This window comes from Doryrhamphus excisus, linkage group LG21 (genome assembly GCF_037039965.1).
Source record: "Doryrhamphus excisus strain RoL-2023G ecotype Guam linkage group LG21, RoL_Dexc_Guam_v1.1, whole genome shotgun sequence".
Taxonomy (NCBI): Eukaryota; Metazoa; Chordata; class Actinopteri; order Syngnathiformes; family Syngnathidae; genus Doryrhamphus; species Doryrhamphus excisus.
In genome coordinates this window covers 14,925,588-14,944,396 of record NC_136377.1, presented here as the reverse complement: position 1 = coordinate 14,944,396, position 18,809 = coordinate 14,925,588, and the positions used below count along the sequence as shown (strand labels likewise).

General features: G+C 46.2%; 3 protein-coding genes across 6 annotated transcripts; all 3 read right to left on the bottom strand.

The window, feature by feature from the left end:
* Positions 1–484: 484 nt before the first annotated feature.
* On the bottom strand, positions 485–13,632 carry nup98 (nucleoporin 98 and 96 precursor). Of its 4 annotated transcripts, none has more exons than XM_058087918.2 (35): positions 13,444–13,632; positions 12,648–12,757; positions 12,246–12,341; positions 11,960–12,145; positions 11,700–11,839; positions 11,333–11,440; positions 11,068–11,248; positions 10,821–10,987; positions 9,935–10,072; positions 9,710–9,845; positions 9,558–9,650; positions 8,863–9,006; positions 8,510–8,643; positions 8,248–8,435; positions 7,818–7,934; positions 7,502–7,691; positions 7,325–7,424; positions 7,147–7,260; positions 6,922–7,060; positions 6,672–6,849; positions 5,683–5,844; positions 5,362–5,586; positions 5,112–5,238; positions 4,780–5,024; positions 4,508–4,692; positions 4,122–4,366; positions 3,789–4,046; positions 2,884–3,041; positions 2,650–2,790; positions 2,424–2,575; positions 2,119–2,340; positions 1,808–2,049; positions 1,554–1,708; positions 1,358–1,469; positions 485–1,286 (listed from the first exon to the last, which is right to left on the bottom strand). In XM_058087918.2, the coding sequence occupies exons 2-35, from the start codon at positions 12,724–12,726 to the stop codon at positions 1,090–1,092; spliced, it is 5,454 nt and encodes a 1,817-aa protein (XP_057943901.2). In that variant the 5' UTR covers positions 12,727–12,757; positions 13,444–13,632; the 3' UTR covers positions 485–1,089. The 4 variants fall into 4 exon arrangements, with proteins under 4 accessions (XP_057943901.2, XP_057943902.2, XP_057943903.2 ...); XM_058087919.2 differs by having other exon boundaries at positions 8,863–9,003; XM_058087920.2 differs by having other exon boundaries at positions 9,710–9,842.
* Positions 13,633–14,734: 1,102 nt separating this feature from the next.
* Positions 14,735–15,649, bottom strand: LOC131138288 (odorant receptor 131-2-like). Its single transcript, XM_058087098.2, has one exon. It carries the CDS (start codon positions 15,575–15,577, stop codon positions 14,735–14,737), a length of 843 nt encoding a protein of 280 aa, XP_057943081.2. The 5' UTR covers positions 15,578–15,649.
* A 1,149-nt stretch (positions 15,650–16,798) lies between these two features.
* Positions 16,799–18,256, bottom strand: LOC131138287 (odorant receptor 131-2-like). Its single transcript, XM_058087096.2, has one exon. The coding sequence runs from the start codon at positions 18,239–18,241 to the stop codon at positions 17,387–17,389; it is 855 nt and encodes a 284-aa protein (XP_057943079.2). The 5' UTR covers positions 18,242–18,256; the 3' UTR covers positions 16,799–17,386.
* Positions 18,257–18,809: the final 553 nt, after the last annotated feature.

Genomic DNA, 18,809 nt, shown 5'->3' with positions numbered 1-18,809 from the left:
TTCTGTAGCCACAAATTGGAACAAATTATGAGCAGAAATGGAGAAAGAAAAGAGTCTTTTGATTGGTAAAGTTATCTTAAAAGCCCTGGTAGATGGCTCTTGCAGCAAGACCAAAGTTATTTGGATCTACTGTCCTGTGTTTTTCCACAAAGAGATTTCCCCTTCTTATGATAGATAAAAACATATTTCTATCTGCGATTAAATGTGATTAATTCTGAGTTAACTTTGGACTGAAATGCGATTAACCTCAATCTAATATTTTAATCGATTGACAGCCCTAGTCAGACCGAGTAGTTAGTGGGCAGGCCTCACAGCTAGGAGACCGGAATTCAATTCCACCATCGGCCATATTTGTTGTGGAGTGATGCCGGCGGATAAAAAAAAAAGTCCATCATTGTGTATCTATGTTTGTTTGGAGCGTGAAAAAAAAAGGTACTTTGTTCACACTTAGAAGCAGTAAAATTGAGCAACCATCAAGACAAAACATTTCTACTAGACTTTATTAAAAATGTTAACAAACATGCACCACGTCAAGCATGACGTAGTCAAGATAACAAAAATATCACCTTAGGGTCTCTGTACAAAAGTGATTTTACTCAAGAAAAAAGAAGCAGTGACTTTAAAACAATTACTCTTTCTTGCTTCTTTGCAAAACTATTTGTTGACATTTCCTCATCCATCAAGGATTTCCCATCCTTCAACCTCAGTTAAACTCTGACAAGCGACATTTTCAAAAGACTGTTTATATGTGGCTACACACACTCCAATGCAAAAGCAAAAACAAAATAATCTGCAAAAAATACCACTGGATGGTTCCACTTTTTGTCCCATAAAACATCTTTCCGTACACATGCTACTGCAGTGATAAGCCAACAGCCATGTGACATGCTGTCAATGTAGTGACACACTTCACACCATCGAGTCATTCGTTGGCCTCTTCTGAGGGCAGCAGTGCATGAGCACAGGTAGCCATCAATTGTTAGGTAGAATCAAGGGCAGCTGATGTCTTGAGGTCACTGCTTTGCCTTCACACATACGGGAGGAACAAAGCAACAGAAGGCCCCAATGTACAAACGGGTAAAGACATGCTCATTGGCTGACAAACTGGCACAGGTATGACTGTGTGAGGCCGCGCAGGTCCCCCAACGCATAGTCGTCTGGCATGGGCAAGCGAGTGACGTGTGGTGCCAGCCGGGTCAGCGGGAGGCTGAGGGAACGTGAGGGCGTGTCGCTCTGCTGCAAGGTGAGCACCACACACATGATGTTGGCCACACACTTGGCCATCTCTGGATGTGAGGGAGAGAGAATTAAAGTCAGCCTCATGATTATGTATGCAGGTGTATGCAGACTGGCTCACCTGACTGGGCTAGGCGGTCTTTGGTGCCACCGCAGGGCAGAAGCTCAATTCTGCTGCACAAAGATGTCACTTTGGTGTGCAGATGCTCCAGCTCGTAACCGGCATTCTCCATCTAGATGCAGCAAAGTCACACGACAGTCAGGCTTTATTCGATGCAATACGGTTCAAGTCACATGAGTCAGAATCAACATCTGACCTGCTGAATGTCCCGCAGCGTTTTGGTGACCCGAATGTAGTCCAGGTAAACCCTCCCTATGCTTTCCCAGTCCTGAATGGTGGCGCTGTTCTCAGGGACTGCCAGCCCCTCCAAGAACTCCAGCAGGTAGTCATGGTTGTCATTGATGATGCAGTCTATCATGCAAACACGTCAAAACGGTGCACAAAGGTAGCGAACAAAAGCCACTTTGGTGTGTGTTTGTGTTTGTGTGTGTGTGTTTGTGTGTGTCGCACCTGAGGCCAGGTGTTGCATCAGCAGCCGGTGACAATGGCTCCAGTGGCCAGCTCGATACAGGTGCAGCGCCTCCAAATGTTTGTCGCCTTCGTAGCGGGCACGAGTACTCTTAACCTCATGAATCCACTGCTCTGGGATTAGCAGCCTGTCAGTCAGGAAGCGTTCCCTCCTGAGTGATTCTTCCGTTTCCTGCAGGGGGCAGTGTTGGGTCAACACGGCCCTCACCGCACGCTCTCGCTGCCTGTATAAGACAAGCGTTAAAACAAAAATACAACACAGGAACATGTACTGGTGCCAGCTGAATACATACGTGTGGTCAGGGATGTGAAGAAGGATGAAGATGGACAGGTGCCACAGGCCGGCGCTCTCCAGCTGGGCAGCGTAGCTGGCGTGCAACAAACCCTGGCGCGCTTTGCTCAGGTGGCTGTAGTGCAGTGCCTGCAGGACGCTCCATAAGTGCCAGCTCAGTCGGAAGTCCAAACGGTCCCAGGTAATGCTCAAAGGGTCCAAGAGCTGCTGCAGGTCATAGTGTCTGCACGAGAAGACTCATACCTTAGTGCTCCTCAATTATTTTTTGTCATGCCACACCTGAGGGACAGAAATGTTTTGCTTTACCTGTCACTGTAGAGTTTGAGCAGATGGAAGCAGACATCATACAGCGGCTGCTTTGGCTCCACCTGCTCCTGCTCTTCTTCCATGTCGAGTTGCTCACCCTCCAGGTATGGAGGCAGGGGGGCACATGCATATTTCCCACCCTCACATGATCCCTATAGGACACAAATATGGATGACGATAGGGTTCATCGTTGAGGTGCTCCTCCCACAGGAAATGCTTGGCTCACCTGGAAGGCGGCTTCATACTTGGCAAGGGCGTTGGCCACGGATGCAGTGGGAGGCAACATGAACCAGAGGTGGATGGCCACACAGCGCTTCCAATCCAGCTGAGAGCACACATTCACCACAGAGTCTGAGGTCTGCCACACCTGCACAGACATATAGGAACCAAAAATTGCCGCTCAGATGGCCATAACCCCACGCCCCCACAAAAAAAAAAAAACAAAGCAAAGATGGCGTACTGGCTTTCCCGAAAGCAGTGTGAAGATACGCAGTCGCTCTTCTGTCAGGTAACCGTCAGTCTGCATGCGGTTCCAGTCAGCGAGCTGCAGGCTCAGCAGGTCACGGCTGTACTGGGAGCCCATGGCCTGAGCCAGCAGCAGGGCCAAACGGTGGTCTCCTGGCATGACAACATGAATATACGTACACGTTATAGACATTGACTATTAATAATAAACTATTATATGCAAGAACCAAGTAGATGTGTGTGTGTATGTATTAGGGATGTCCTGATCCACAACCATGTTGGACTTCCGATATGTTTAATAATTTCATTTAATTCAATCCCAATCGTTATTTTTAAATAAGCTTTTGTTACAAACATGAATTTGTGAAATTGAATAGGGTGATAGAAAATAAGTTTTCCTATGGGATGTCAGCCTGAGCACCTTCATTCATTTTCTCCTCACAATTTTCATCCTCACAAGGGTGCTGGAGCCTATCCCAGCTGTCTTCGGGCGAGAGGCGGGGTACACCCTGGACTGGTCGCTAGCCAATCACAGACAAACAACCATTCACACTCACATTCATAACATTGTTTTTGGAATGTGGGAGGAAAGCGGAATCCCCGGACAAAACCAACACATGCACGGGGAGAACATGCAAACTCCACACAGAGATGGCAGAGGGTGGAATTGAACTCAGGTCTCCAGGCTATGTGGCCTGTGTGCTAACCACTCGTCTACCACGCAGCCAGCCTGAGTACATATTGTTACGAAATCTTCAACAAACTAATGCCTATGCTTGTGATTAAGGAGGATGTAGTCACAGATGTAATTCCAATCATGAAAATTGGCCATGTTAGTTCCTGCTCAAAACGTTCCTTAACATGCGCTGTCGAACTGAAAAATAAATAAAAACCATTTACCTTCCTTCTGTGCAAGACGACACGCCTCACTGATGCGGTTTCCTGTCAGGTAGCTAAAGACAGCCTCTGTGTGGCAACCTTTCCCTGCCAGCATCACTTCATCCTCCACCCTATGAGCGGTGCCGCGGCTCAGCCAAGCTGAGAAGGTTCGCCTTCTCTCCAGCTGCTGCTGATACTCACTCAATGACTCAGAGTGTGGCTGCTCACCCCAGAGGGCCTCACACAGGGTCCAGACCTCAGACCAGTAGCCCAGCAAAGCTGAAGGTAGAAACATAGAACATGCTGACCAAAGGCTGGCCTGGGCCGGTCACCCACCCACGCCACCTCACTTACGGTCTGAGTCAGCTTGCTTGTCGCTCAGCACAGTGATCCACTCGGCATAATCCTGCAACGCCGCCACACCAGTTTGAGGGTGCACAAGAGGGCAGGTGGAGGACTCTACGCTGACTGTGCTGTGCTTAAGACAAATCTCCAGGGGGCGCTGCAACACTTCATGGCTCTCCTCCTGGATGTCCTCTCCTGGAGCCTCCACAGCCACCAGCTGCTCCAAATGCACCTTGTAGGGACTTTCCGTCAGCCTGCAGGACCACAGAGCACACATTTCATGTCAAATGTTAACACAGAAGACTAACAAGTTCGTCACTTATCAACTTCTCTTATGTGACATCAAATTTAAAGTGTGCATGGCTGAAGAATCTCCCTGCATGTTTGCCTCTTACGGTTTATTTCTTGCAGGCGTAGGCAGGAAACTGAAGTCTGCCTTGGCCATCAGATCTTGGTGGTGGAGATGCTTGCCATTTGGAGAGCTCAACCGATTACCACAGTGTGCCAGCATCCAGCCAGGTCCCCAGCCAACTCGAAAGGACCGACCCGCAAACAACCCAGCATCCATCAGCAAACTTCCCTGTGGTCACAGCAGTGTCATATCACATAAGGAAAGCCACCACGATGGCGAGTTACACTCTCTCCATTCCACCGAAAAGGCACCCACCTTCCCATGTGTAATGGACACTTCTATGGGAACAGGGCCTCCTAACCGCCGGACCCCAACGGTCCTAACTGGGGGCTCAGCGGGTTTGGAGGGCAGAAAGAAGGATGAGGGAGTAGGCCGAGCCCAGTGTGATGAGCGGGGAGGTTCAACCGGGGCAGACGATGACCAAGACAGAGCAGGGCGTCGAGGAGAGTCAGGGAGCTGGGAGAGGCCAGAGGTGAAACGAGACTGAAGAAGACCGCCGACTAACGGGAGAGGGAAAAAAATTCAGACATTTGGCTGCAAAGTCCAATCACCAAGGCCAGCTCCACAATAAAGTTCAAGTTTAATACCAGACGGTCGACTCTGAGCTCTCGGCAGGACAATGCCACGGGAGGAAAATTCAGAGGACATCTTCATCTGATCATGGAAGAGGTCGCTCTCGTCCTCATCCTCTGCAAATAAGGATGCCTTCATAATCTGGCACAAAAGAAACAATGCTATTATTGTGGCGGCAGACTGATGAGATGGCACACTTCCTGCCCTCTCATTATCATCAAGTCATATCAACATCATCTTATCTGTGGAGGGCACAGTCTCTACCTGCAGGGTGTGCGGGTTAATGCCCAGTGAAGATGCTATGTGGCTGGATGCAGGGATTCCATCTTGCTCAGCAAAGGTCAAAACTTCTGGTTTCCCAGTCGTCGCCTCCACCTGGCCCACTGGCATGTCACAGTCATCCTCGTTTCCCAGGATGCTCTCTGTAGGAAACCCCTGGGTGATATCAGCCATGTCGCTGTCCAACTCTGAGACATCCATGATTGTGGTCTGACAAGATATGAACAACTCAGTTCAATTGCAAATCAGAGGGCACCAGCTTCTGGATAAAGCACTGCAAGTCAAGTGCTCCAGGGGCAGCACTACCTGAGCCTGTGGTGCTGTCTGATGCTGGGAAGAGGGGGGAGGAGGCTGCTGCAGTCTGGCTGGCGGAAGTGACATCATCTTCAGCTTTTTGTGTTCAGTCTTAAGTGGAACATCCTCTTCTTCATCAGAGTCCTGGAGGCCATATTTTGAGAAATGGGCGACCTGGTGGAGAGGGTGAAGTCAGTTAGGCCCTATGATTTCCACGTTATTGGAATCGCAGACAGACTTACGGAATTGAACAATAAAAACACAACTATTGAACATGAAATCTCACGGACATAATGTAATTGAAATGCTGTCATGAGAAGGAATGTTCCTGTGCAGTAGTATTTACCCAGCGGACAGCCACTCCGCATCCTCTCTAGCTAAATACAGTATGTCAAAATAGCGACCTAAAACTCCTTTTATGAAGCATGAATGGAAGCTAACTGGGATAGCTTAGTTTAAAAGACCAAGCTATAATAATAGTATAACTTCTCCATCTTGTGTTATATTGTAATATAAGCAGTTTTTTTACAATGCCTGCTGACGACATGCAAGTTCTGAGTGGAAAAAAGACGAGGCACATCTTACTGTAAACCAGTGGTTCATGTTTGTTTTACATCCTTTTCTGGATTACTGTGCAAAATTGCCTAAATGTGTACTGCATCAATCACTGTAAAGATTTTAGCATTTAATTAATGGACAATTTTATTCACTAACCCAAAAGGCTTCACACTTTGTGCTGGTACAATAGGTGTAAAATGTAAAAAAAAAAGAGAATAAAAAAAAAAAAAGAAACTGAAATAAATGATTTTGGGGAAAAAAATAAAATGGAATGCGAGAAGCGGATTTTAATAGTGCTCCAAGTCTGTAATAGAGCATCCAGTTTGTTTTGGCAGCATGGAATAATTTATCACCTCCAAGTCTAGGGCAGCACACCTTTTCACACCAGTGCATGGCATAGCTACACACACTTTTGAAATGCAAAACTGGTTCCGATAACAGACCTCAAACACCCAGGATCCACTCTCAGGTCTGTACTCCAAGAAACGGGCTCCCTGTTTGCGGGATGCCTTCTCCAGCCGTCCTTCGTAGTTCATGTCTGTCAGACGCTCAGGGCTTCGGATTTGCGTGCAGCTGGTCTTGTCGTTTGGCCAAACACCATCCAGAGTCACCTCAGCCCGCCTTTGGATGAATAACTCGGTCAGTTTAGAACACAGGAGCAAAAGGCATCCATTAGAGTAAGTCCTAACTGACCTATTAAGCCCCTCCCCCTCAGGGGGCTTGTTTTTATCATCCGGATACACAATGACCTCTTTGCGCCTGAAGTGAACAATCTCATCAAGGTTGAGTCCTGTTATGGTCACAGCACCAGGAAAGAAAATGGAACCGTAGCCTGCGAACGACCATCACAAGAAGTTTCATGGTCAGTCCAATCATGGAATCATTATCACTCCCAAACATAACATCAGATGGCGTTACCTTTCCGGCCAATAGTGAAGTTTTCCACCACACACTCGCCACTGTCGTCCACCATCTCCGCCAGTTCATCCATAGAGGGGATGGTGTAATAACCCACACGATTGAGAACAATACCTGAAAGCAGGAAGCAAGGTGTTTAGCCAAAGCCAGACCTTGGGTAGATAAGCTACTATCAGACCTGCTGGGTGAGGAGATTGGTTGGACTCCTGCAGTAAGTCATCCCGCTCTTCCTGCAGAGACTCCTCCCCCAGAGACACAGATACATCCTCGCTGCTCAACTGTCAGTAAAGAAGACCAGTACGGTAAACCTTTTGAACACACAACAGTGACATAACACGACAATATGAGCAATGACCTCTAGCCCGTTCCTGGCAGCTTTGTGTATGTTCATGTCACAGATGGTGTCCTGCATGCTAGTTTGGGCACGGCCTTGTGGTATGGGCTTGGCAATAGGGTTGACGTAAAACTGGGTAACCTCGTGGTCATCATCCACACGGATGCTGTGACCTGGCACCTCCTTTGGTTCATTGTCCTCCTCTGTGTTGCTGCGGACAAGCATGGGTAATGTCAAGACACAAATGGATGAGCTGGTAAGTTTACGGCACAAGACAAACATACGAAAGTGGTTTTACAAAGTGCAAAACGTGATTAAGTGTGCATGAGCTCAAGACCTGTGTCCGTTCTGAGGGTAATCTGATGGCGAGGCGAGATCGTCTGCATCCTTATTCCCCGGACTACTGTATTGACTGCTGTTTAAATTCTTCAGCACAAGTTTCTTGATGCTTTTCCTATGAACAGACAGACAGTTCATTGAAAATACAAACTTACAAATCCAACTTTCAACTTTCTGTTGGATTTAGCAAGTGTCTATAGGGGTGTAACGATACGCCATGTTTTCCCAAACGGGGAACTTTAACGATGGAGGGTTTTCCGTGGCACTATGACAAGCCATGACTTGTAGTCACCAAAGGCTGGTCTCCACAGCATTTGTTTACAAAGTAGACACGTGATGCAAGGCAGACTTCCTGTGAACGTTCTGTACCTGTAACAATTACAATTACATGTACTCCCCTATGTGATTGTGATTACCATGACAGTCACCTTGGAATGAAGGCTCCATTGGTGAGCGAGGGCTCATCATCATCTAGGCCATCAAAAAGTTGCGACTTGGAGGCACCTGATGAGGTCAGCGCTTTGGGGCGAACCCTTGTTGCTGGTCGCGGGGTCAGCTTATAATGAGCGAGTGTGGTTAGAGCTTTCTGGGCAGTTGGATTTGTTGGTTTCATACGCTGCCAAGACAAAAAACATGCGCATCATGGATGTGATCGCCTCTCCGTCCTGTAAAGCTTGAAAAAAACCTGACCTCCTCCTTCTTCTTGGAGTCTGACAGAGGATTTCTGAACAGCGGTGAGTCTCCATATGGCGAATATGCCAGAACACTGAACTGCTGCTGCAGCAAGGCCTGCTGGGCAGCTGCTGCGTTTGGATCCGTAAGAGCTGGAGGAACAACATCAACAAAAATCACAATCAGAAAAAACAATCAGAAGTGTCACATGGGCCAGGGGATGGCGGATGCTTCCATGACATGCTTTCTCTCTCAGTTTGGTGTTGTGTGCTACAAACTTTGTTCTTTGACAGAAGCCATCAAAATCAAATTAAGACAAAGTGGTTTCGATTAGAAAGATAAGATTTGGAAAAAGAACCCCTGATGCTGACCAAGAGGTTGTTGAGGCGCTCCGAAGCCCAGCGTGCTGGTGCCGCTGTTGAATCCCGCTGTCCCAAACGTTCCCATCGTTCCGAGCGTGGAGCCCAATTTGTTCTGGTTATTCCCAAACAGGGATGTCTGTCCAGCGCCCACTGCTGGACAAAGACAACAGACCCATGAAGGCTTTAAAGTCAACCTGCATTATGGATCATTTCAGATGTAATTTGAATAGCACACACAAAGAGTGACAAAGCACAACACCCTGCACCTTTGAACACTCATCAGCATTGACAACATCAACTGAAATGTATGACCCAGTAGGACTTCCACAGAGCAGTAGAAACAGGGGTTTCCTTGCTGACATTTGTTTAACTGTTGAAATGAAATTACGCAGTGACTTCCTAGCTGTTTTGGTAGCGGATAAACAAGCCTGCCGCAATACTTACAGACCACACCTGCACCTAGAAGCTGCACAGAGGGTTGAAACAGGATTCAACATTTTGATTTTAATCCAGAGTTGTTCACAATGTATCGTTTTTCATGGGAAAAATTAGGTGTGTCCCTGGGACACAGATATTGAGTTTACTGCATCCTTTCAGATTTTAATGCATCAGGTACGCAGGACACGTACAGAGCAACATCACTGCAAGTCACTGCACAACTTCCCTGTTTGTCATTGAACCCAAGAATTAGCTCTCGCTAATACCTGTTCCAAAGGTTGTTCCCAGTCCAGTTCCCAGTGTTCCTGTGGCCGGTTTGTTGCCAAACAGATTTCCTCCAGCAGGGTTTGCGCCAAAGCCTGCAGACAGCAGCTGTGTATTATGATGCAAAACTTCTCATCTTGAACCTTGCTCTTACCAAAAGTTGAGGGGTTTGTTCCAGTTCCCAGCGTTAGTGCAGGCTTGTTGCCAAAGATTCCGGTGCCAGTGCCAAAGGAAGCAGCACTGGTGGTGGTGGTGCCAAAGCCACTCGTCTTATTCCCAAATATGCTCTGCTTTAAGAAAGGCAACAACACATCCAGCGAAGGTGTCTAGTGTCAACATCAGACATTTCAGTCCAACAACTGCTGCTGTATTGGGATACCTGAGGGCCCACATTTCCAAATCCCCCACTGGTTTGGCCAAAGATACCACTAGCTGTCCCAAACCCGGTGGCGGTGCTGGTCTGAGCAGTTCCAAACAGACTACCAGTCTGAGACGCTGCTGTGTTGCCAAACAGACCCTAAAGCAACATAAGAAAAATGGATAGGAATTAAAAAGGGAAGCCCAAATTCAACAGAATTTCATGGCCAAATGTTAGACGGCAATAAAGCATTTTTCCCCAATGGTCGTTCAGCTACACATGAGGGAGAACACACACTGACAATGACATCAAATACTCAGTTCTGGCACCAATGAAGAAATATATATTACTATATTTATTTTGTCATCTTGTGTCATTACTACTAGTAGTTAGCAGGGGTGTCAAGAGACACCCAGCTCACCAGACAAGTTCTTGGGGCAAGTTATTTTTGTTGCAACCATTTGCAAAACAAATTCAGCATGCTAACTCATCCCTGTTGAGCTCACCTTTGCTCATTTTAAAGCCAGAATACTGCCCCACTGGGGCTGTGGTATTTTGCTTTGCAAACTTTTTGGCAAGGGATGAGGAAAGCAGAGAAGCATACACATGGCAATAGACTCGGGCTGCAAAAATGATCAGGTTAATTTTTTTTATCATGTGATTAATGATCCAGTTTTTTCCTGAATGGGAAATCTCATCACAAGATAATTAGTTTATTTTAAATTGTGGCCTTTTCCTCGATTTTTGCTGTTGTTTGGGTTTAATTTTGTTTTCTACAATGTGCTGCGGCAAATAAAAAATGAGCTGCGGGCTGAACTTTGGACAGAATATAATTTAAATCACCATTTTCTTCCTACAACGTACGGCTTTCGTAGGAGCACATACGTCGTCTCTCTATTGATCTTACCATGGTGCTAGTACTGGCTTGGCCCATGGTGTTGGTGTTGCCAAAGGAGAAGCCACTGCTCTGTGTGGTGGTGGTCTGGCCAAAGGGTTTGAAAAGGCTGCCAGCTTGTTGCTGGTTCTGTTGGCCAAACAGACCACCTGTTGTGCTATTGAAGCCTCCTGTTGAGGCTGGTGGGGACAAAGGAGATTCAAGTGAGCAATTCTGGGTCATCTAACAACAACACAGTCCATCCATCAGCACAAGTCACCTTGACCGAAGGTACTCTTGTTCTGTCCAAAAGAAAAGCTACTGTTGGGAGCAGACGACCCAAACAGACCAGTGGGGGCGCTAGATGTGGCCGCGGCAGCACCAAACAGCCCGCTGGTCCCAGCAGGCATTTGGTTGGTGGGACCCTTCCTTCCAGCCTGGTAGTCTTCCAGTCTCAACTCCTGAAGGTTAAATAAGCAAAATCAGTCCAACATGGCACAGCGCGGAGACTTATTGATTTGACTCGAGAGCGCCCGCCAAGTCACCTCCAGGGATTTGTTCTCGTACTCCTTCATGGCGGTGATGCACTGATGCTTGGTGTTGATGTTTGTGGTCACACCAGCTTTCACCATTGTGTCATTTCCTGTTGGAGCCTGAGGATGAAACATGGAAATTACAGCGCCTTCACAATGTGGCGTCATTTTCATAATCACTGCTTTGACCTATGACGGGATGGATGGGGAAGCAGTGGTCAAACCTTCCAAGCGCTGTAGAACTTGAAAATGTGATCACAGCTAATGTTAACAAAAGACCCCATGGTTAAAGTCCCACAATATGGGACCACCAGATGGAGTGAAGTCCTTTCCACGTGCGACAAGGTGGTGGACCAGAAATAGGACTTGAATGACTCACGTTAAACTTGACTGTTGTTCCAGGTTGCTGTGTGGCTGAGAATCCTGAACTCCCAAACAAGGAGGTTGTCCCTCCAAAGGGGTTGGACGTGGTGTTGGTCGACCCAAAGAGTCCGCCACTGCTGGTACTGGTCCCAAAGCCTGTATGAATAAAACATCTGTGGGTATCTATTACGTTCCTCTTTTGTCATATGTGTGTGTTTGTGCAAATTGAAAATGCCATCCCCAGATGCAATGAAATTAGAGTCAAGAAGGGCTTACTTCCAAAGGAGGTGGGTTTGTTGGCGCTAAATGCATTGTTCTGCTGGGAGAAGAGTCCGCCGGCGCTTCCTGTCGCTGTGTTGCCAAAGAGGCTGGTTGATGTGGCACTGGGGGTGCCAAAGCCAAAGCTGGTGCTTGTAGAAGACGTTGCTGGCTGGCTGAAGGTGCTTGATCCAAACAGTCCACCTGGATGAGAGTGCAGTGTATTGAAAAAAGGCATGTATCATGACCTAATGTGTGCGGCCCGATGACATGTCGAAAACACAAAACAAGAGAGTCGACCAACCGGGTTTAGTCTGTGTGGTGCCAAAGAGCCCTCCGGTGTTGGTGGTCGCCCCGAACGCGGACGTGCCGAACCCCCCTGTGGTCCCAAAACCCGTGTCTGTGCACACAGAAATGATGTGAACACACGCTGATGTCGCCCAAGACTAAAAAGGAATCCCGCTTTCACCCAGCTGACCCAAATGGTGTCACCCCATTTGCGGATATACACATGCTACGAAGTCTGTTAAAAGGTACTTTTCCCTTAGAGAGTCTGTCATTAATTTATCGAGAGGTTCATTTCTGAATGTCCAGAGGTCAGAACATAGCCGTGAGTCTTTTTCGAAGGCACACACATCACATTTGGCTTCATGTTCTGTTTAAAAAGAAGAAAAACAAAAAAAAACTAATACAAAATAGAACTTACTTTGCTGCCCGAAGGTTGATGAGGTGCCAAACCCCCCAGAGCCTCCACCAAAGGGTGTGCCAAATGACTTGTTGAACATCTTGCCCTGCTAGCAGGACAGCATAGGTTCACTGTACAAACAACAAACAAGGACATTAAGCAGCTTGCCCACAGCCTTTGCAAAAGCAAAGAGAAACATGGTTCCTGGACATACACTTCACACGTGAGCGCTGTATGGATGGCCATCTGCATTTAACGATAATATTTTTCATTTATAGGTGCTTTTCGAAGTAGCCAAAGTCACCATACCAAAAAAAACAAAATCTCGAATTAACGTCGAATTAAATACCCAAAGAAGCTAATTATCTGAACGGCTCACAGTGAAGGTTCGATACCTTCTGGAACACCAAGTTAACATCTTATCGAAGTTTCACAAATGACAATTGTCCATATGCAGCAAATTCAACTCACTGAACAGAGCTACACACTTCACAGAATTCATTTTTGTGTAATAAAGCTCATCAAGGGCGCTTGACGTCAACTTTTCACACCAACAGACCACTTACATGCCGTAGCATACTTTCCGTTAGCACGCTAGCCAGCGGAATTCATCGCGTCCATGTCAACAACGTAAATTCTGTAACGTGGTATCGTAGCAGTAACGACATCGTTTTAAACCAAAACAATCTTCCTATCTCGTATCGCCGAGAAGCATTAAGAGTTTCCTGTCAAAGTTGCTAAGATTCTTACTCATGTTAGCCGCCAAGCTAACTCGCTAACATGCGCAGAGGAGCAAGCGAACAACACGTTACATTACCTTCGACGACGATATAGGTCTCTCTACCAGTTTCTTTATATAATGTATAAAATATTCGACAGAAGTTAGAGGCTATACAAAGCCTCGCAATAAAATCGTATCACTAGCTTGGCATCAGTCTAGCTGGCCGGCTAGCTTTGTCAAGGCGGAGGGAAACTGTTCAACAATATACGTAGTGACGCATTTTCAACTGTGCGTGGTGACGTCATGACTGGCGCAGTCCGATAGACGCGCCGACTTGGTTAATGTACAGTATTTAATATCTAAGAGAAGAAACGGCCTTCTTATAAATCTATTAATCATTTTGACAAAGTTATATAGGAGTAAAATATAGCCCCTGGCTATGTTCTCTGTGATCTTTGCGCCATGTATACTGTTATTGTATGCTTGTTTGTTGTAAATAAAGATTATTTAAAAAAAAGAAGAGTTGGTTCTTTTGCCGGGACAACTCTTTCGACTCCCAAATGAATCCTGTTTTTTACTAACCAAGATACGGGTACAATTTTTTAATGTAAAAATATAATTATATAAAATGTTTATTATTTATATGCTGATCATGGACCACATTGGTACAAAACAACTATAAAATATAAAACACAAACACATCTGTGAGGCAAAACGGTCCAGTCTGGTTGTGTGTGTATCAGTTGTCTATTTACAGTGAAACAACACAACATTAGTCAACCAAATATAAATTGAAGATTAACCATTTTTTGACTGGCAAATTCAAACGCATTGAACACTTTGAAAAGGTAATTTATTTATCGTCGACACTGACAATTTTTGTTAACAGTTTCGTGACATTTTCTTTCCCAAGTCAGTGTTACATATTTACAAAATGATTTCAAGTTGTAGGTCTGGTCTTGAATCTCCGGGTACTCCGGTTTCCTCCCACATTCCAAAACATGCTAGGTTAATTGGCGACTCCAAATTGTCCATAGGTAGGAATGGGAGTGTGAATGGTTGTTTGTCTATATGTGCCCTGTGATTGGCTGGCCACCAGTCCAGGGTGTACCCCACCTGAAGTCTGGATAGGCGCCAGCATATCCCCGCAACCCTAATGAGGATAAGCAGCATAGAAAAAGGATTGATGGATGGATTTGAAGTTGTTCTTTTCCACAAGTGACATGAAGATAATGTTTGTGTGTCATTTATTAGTGAATGCAGTTAAAAGTGAAACAACGCCCATATGGTTGTTTCTTTGCCAAGGATGTTGCATATAAAGTGAAAGTAAGTCGGTCCAAGCATGTGGACAGTAATGGGCAGTAAAGAATAGCAATATAAGGTGCTCTCAGGACACAAGCACAACTTTGACAGGAGCAACTGCCACTTTGAGGGGACAGCAGAAATAGTATGTGAGGACGGCGTTGATTGTCTGATCTCTCAGCCCGTAGATGAGAGAACCCATACACCTGGGCATGAAGAAAAAACACACAAACATAAAGGACTGCATTCGTATAAAGGTAACCCAGGAAGTAACTCTGGCTAATAACATTAAGGTAGTGTTGTAGAGGGCTGACAAGACAGTGAGGCCCAGCTGTAACAGGTGTAGCAGCAGCGTCTTCTGAGCTTTATGGGCTGACTCCTTGTCTGTAGACGCGGACCTGGCTGCCACCATCACTCCGATGTAGCTGCAAATAATGACCAAGCTCGCCAGGGTGAACAGAGAAATCGTGCAGGCTGTTCGGTAATGATCTGACACGGGCAGGAGAATCATGCTGGCGCTGCCACACTGCTCGGGCATTTGCAAACTCTCCAGCTCATGAAAAGGGAAGTTTAACAATAAGAGCACCACAGTGAGAACCTGTAGTAAAGAAAAGATCCAAACAGCGAGCACTGCCGCCCCGGTGTTCCTGACGGTGATGATGGAGGCGTGTCTGAGAGGGTGGCACACAGCCACATATCTCTCCAGCGACATCACCACCAGCACCAGAGGAGAGATATCATTGGTCAGGTTGGCCAGCATGACAAGTACACCGCATTGGGGGTATGTGATGATGATCCGATAGGCGTGCATGAGGTACAACGCCTGGCTGATTGCCATCTGCATCGTGTCTGCCAGGAGGAGGTGAAACAGCAGGATGTAGCGAGACGTCTCCCGAAACACAGGTTTACTTCTCAAGGTGAACATCATCACCCCATTGATGAAGAGGAACACCAAGCAGGCAACTGAGGTAAAGCTGGACGACAAGACTCGCTCCACCAGACCCAGCCGGGTCACGTTGTACTGCACCAAACCTTGTCTTAACATGGAAGAAACACAAAGACAACATGAAGCCCTACAAGACCAGCAGTCGACTGCACATTCTCTTTATACGTTTCCCTGCTCCATGTTGATACGTCCAAACTCCTACTCAGCCCTAGGTGACGTCATATAACACTCATCAGGACACCTTGCGACCTCGCCCGCCCCCAACAGCCCTACCCTTTCATCATCAGGCTGAAGGACAGCTGGCAACAGAAATGCACAACTTCACACAAAAATACATACTTTAGGCTAACCAAAGACATAAACTGTCTCCATAATTTACGTTGCTGTTTATTCGGATGACCATTTTATTCGAATCTGCTTTAGCAAGCACATCACCTTCAGTAATAGACGCTATGATCATCTTGGTTCGCCCATATTAGGATTGGGTTTAGTCTTTCAAGATTTGAACTGGATTGGACCTAATTGGACAGTCTTGTGGAGGCATGGTGTATAAGTGTCAGTCATCTAAGGCTCCTACTCTTCTTAGTTTGACCAATTCGTGTGAGTCAACACCCATAAGCCTCATTAATCAAGGCGTTATTTGGTGAAAACATGTTGAATAATTAATGTGGCTAAATGAGCCGTGAGGAGACACAGCAGCATGTTTATCACATGGACACCAGAGAAAAACAAGAAAGGAGACAAAACAAACACTGAGGTCATCAGGACACGACTGACACTAAAGACCTTCATCAAATTTGTCATTGAATGTTTGGATGTTCTTAATTTTACACATTGTAAGCACAATTTAAGATGAATTCACATATTTTGAGAGTACTGTGCTGTCATGATCAGGCTTGTAGGCGTTGCGATGCAAACCCAGGATGCAGAGAGTAGGACCAAGTGCAGGTAAAAAGTTTCATTTTTTAATAAGGATCTCGCTGTGCAGTGGCAGGAAGAGCACACACCTGAACAAACGTCACGTTGGTGACGCCGCTGCATCGGGGGGTGAGCAGTGGGTCCTAGGAACACTGACGCGATAGGCACTAGTGTCCAGCTCCTGTTTTTTCCCTGCCCAGTTTGGCCCCACCCTGGGACCATTAACAGGTCATGGCTTGGTGGTTTGTAACCCCGAAGCCACACCGTTGCTGTCTTTTTTTCGAGGCTTCCCATGTGACAATTGTCCTTTTGCAGCAAATTCAAGTTGATCAACCGAGGAACACAAATCATAGAAGTTGCTATTAGTGATAAAGTTTATTAAAGGCCCTTGACGTCAACCCTTCTCACCAACTGGACACTTACATGCTGTAGCATACTTCAATCTAGCAGTTTAGCTTGCAGTGTTTTTTGACAAACCACTCTGAATGACAACATTATTTTATCATCATGCAATAAGGTCAGCCTTCACATAAAATACAACATCTTAACAGCTTTTGTGACACTTTCCCTCCAGGCTAGTGATTCATATTTACAAAACAAATTCAAGATGGTGGCCTGGTGGCCTCTTTGGCATTACAATTACTATTAATCCTGTATACCTGTATTACAAATACAGGTATTACAATCGATTTTACATGAGGATAATGTTTGTGTGTAATTGATAAGTGAATGCAGTTTAACATGACACAATGCACATGTGGATGTTGGCATACAAAATGAAAGTAAGTTGCTGGTGCTGTAAACACTCTCTGTCCTTGCTCATGGACAGTTGAAGGCGGTGAAGAACAGCAATATGTCTCAAGACAGGTGCTCTCAGGTCACAAGCTCAGCTTTGCCAGGAGCGACTGTCATTTTCAGTGTACGGCAGATATAGCACATGAGAACAACTCTGATTGTCTGATCTCTCAGCCCATAAATGAGAGAACCCATACATCTGGGCATGAAGAAAAAACACACAAACAGAAATGCCTGAGTTCGTAAAAAGACAATTCTGGAGGTAAACCTGTACAAAGCCATCATGACAGTGGCGTGGATAAATGACATGAGGATGAGGCCCAGCTGGACCAGGTGCAGTAGTAGCGTCCTCTGAGCTTTTCGGGCTGACTCCTTGTCTCCTTGACTCCTTAACACCAACCTTGCTGCCATTGTCACACCGATGTAGCTGCAAACAATGGCCAAGGCGGCCAAGGTGAACAGAAAACCTGTGTAGGCGGTATTGTAATGATCGGACACAGGCGTGAGAATCAGGCTGGTGCTGTCACACAGTTTAGGCATTTGCAGACTCTCCATCTCATCAAAAGGAAACTTTAACAGCAAAAGCACTCTGGTGAGAACATTTAGGGAAGAAAACATCCAAACAGCAAGCACAACCACCATTGTTTTTCTGATGGTTACGATGGAGGCATGTCTAAGAGGGTGGCACACGGCCACATATCTCTCCAGCGACATCGCCACCAGCACCATAGGAGAAATATCACTGGTCAGGAGGACCAGCATGGTGAGTACGCCGCAAACGGGATAAGTTATGATGATCCGACATATGTGTATGAGGTACAACACCTGGGTGATTGCCATCTGTATCGTGTCTGCCAGGAGGAGGTTAAACAGCAGGATGTAGCGAGACGTCTCCCGAAACACAGGTTTACTTCTCAAGGTGAACATCATCATCCCATTGATGAAGAGGAACACCAAGCAGGTGATGGAGGTCAAGCTGGATGACAACGCTCGCTCCACCAAACCCACCCGGGTCACGTTGGACTGCGACAAAGCTTGTCGTAACATGGAAGACACACAAAGACAACATGGAACCCTAAATGATGCAAGCATACTGCCTTTATACGTTTACCTTGTTGATACGTCCACAATCCTACTTATTCCCAAGTGACGTCACGTGGCTTTCATCAGGTACCTGGCAAAAACACCCCCAACAGCCCCGTCTGTCATCAACAGGTTGAAGGAGAGGAAGTGGCAAAAGAAATGCACAATTTTACACAAAAACACATACATTAGGTTGACTTATTTGCGTCAATTTGTTCAAATCTGTTTTTAATAATCATGTAAAGGATGCTATTTTCATCCCGCCTAGCCCCAAAAGCCAGGAGTACGTTCTGTATCTCTCTCTCTAATAGTGGTGATTCATTTTAATGACGATTCGATTCGTGTCATGATTCGTGGCTGCCGAATCACACACACACATACAGGCAAACATGCGAGCTACCGAAAAAAGGCCACAGGA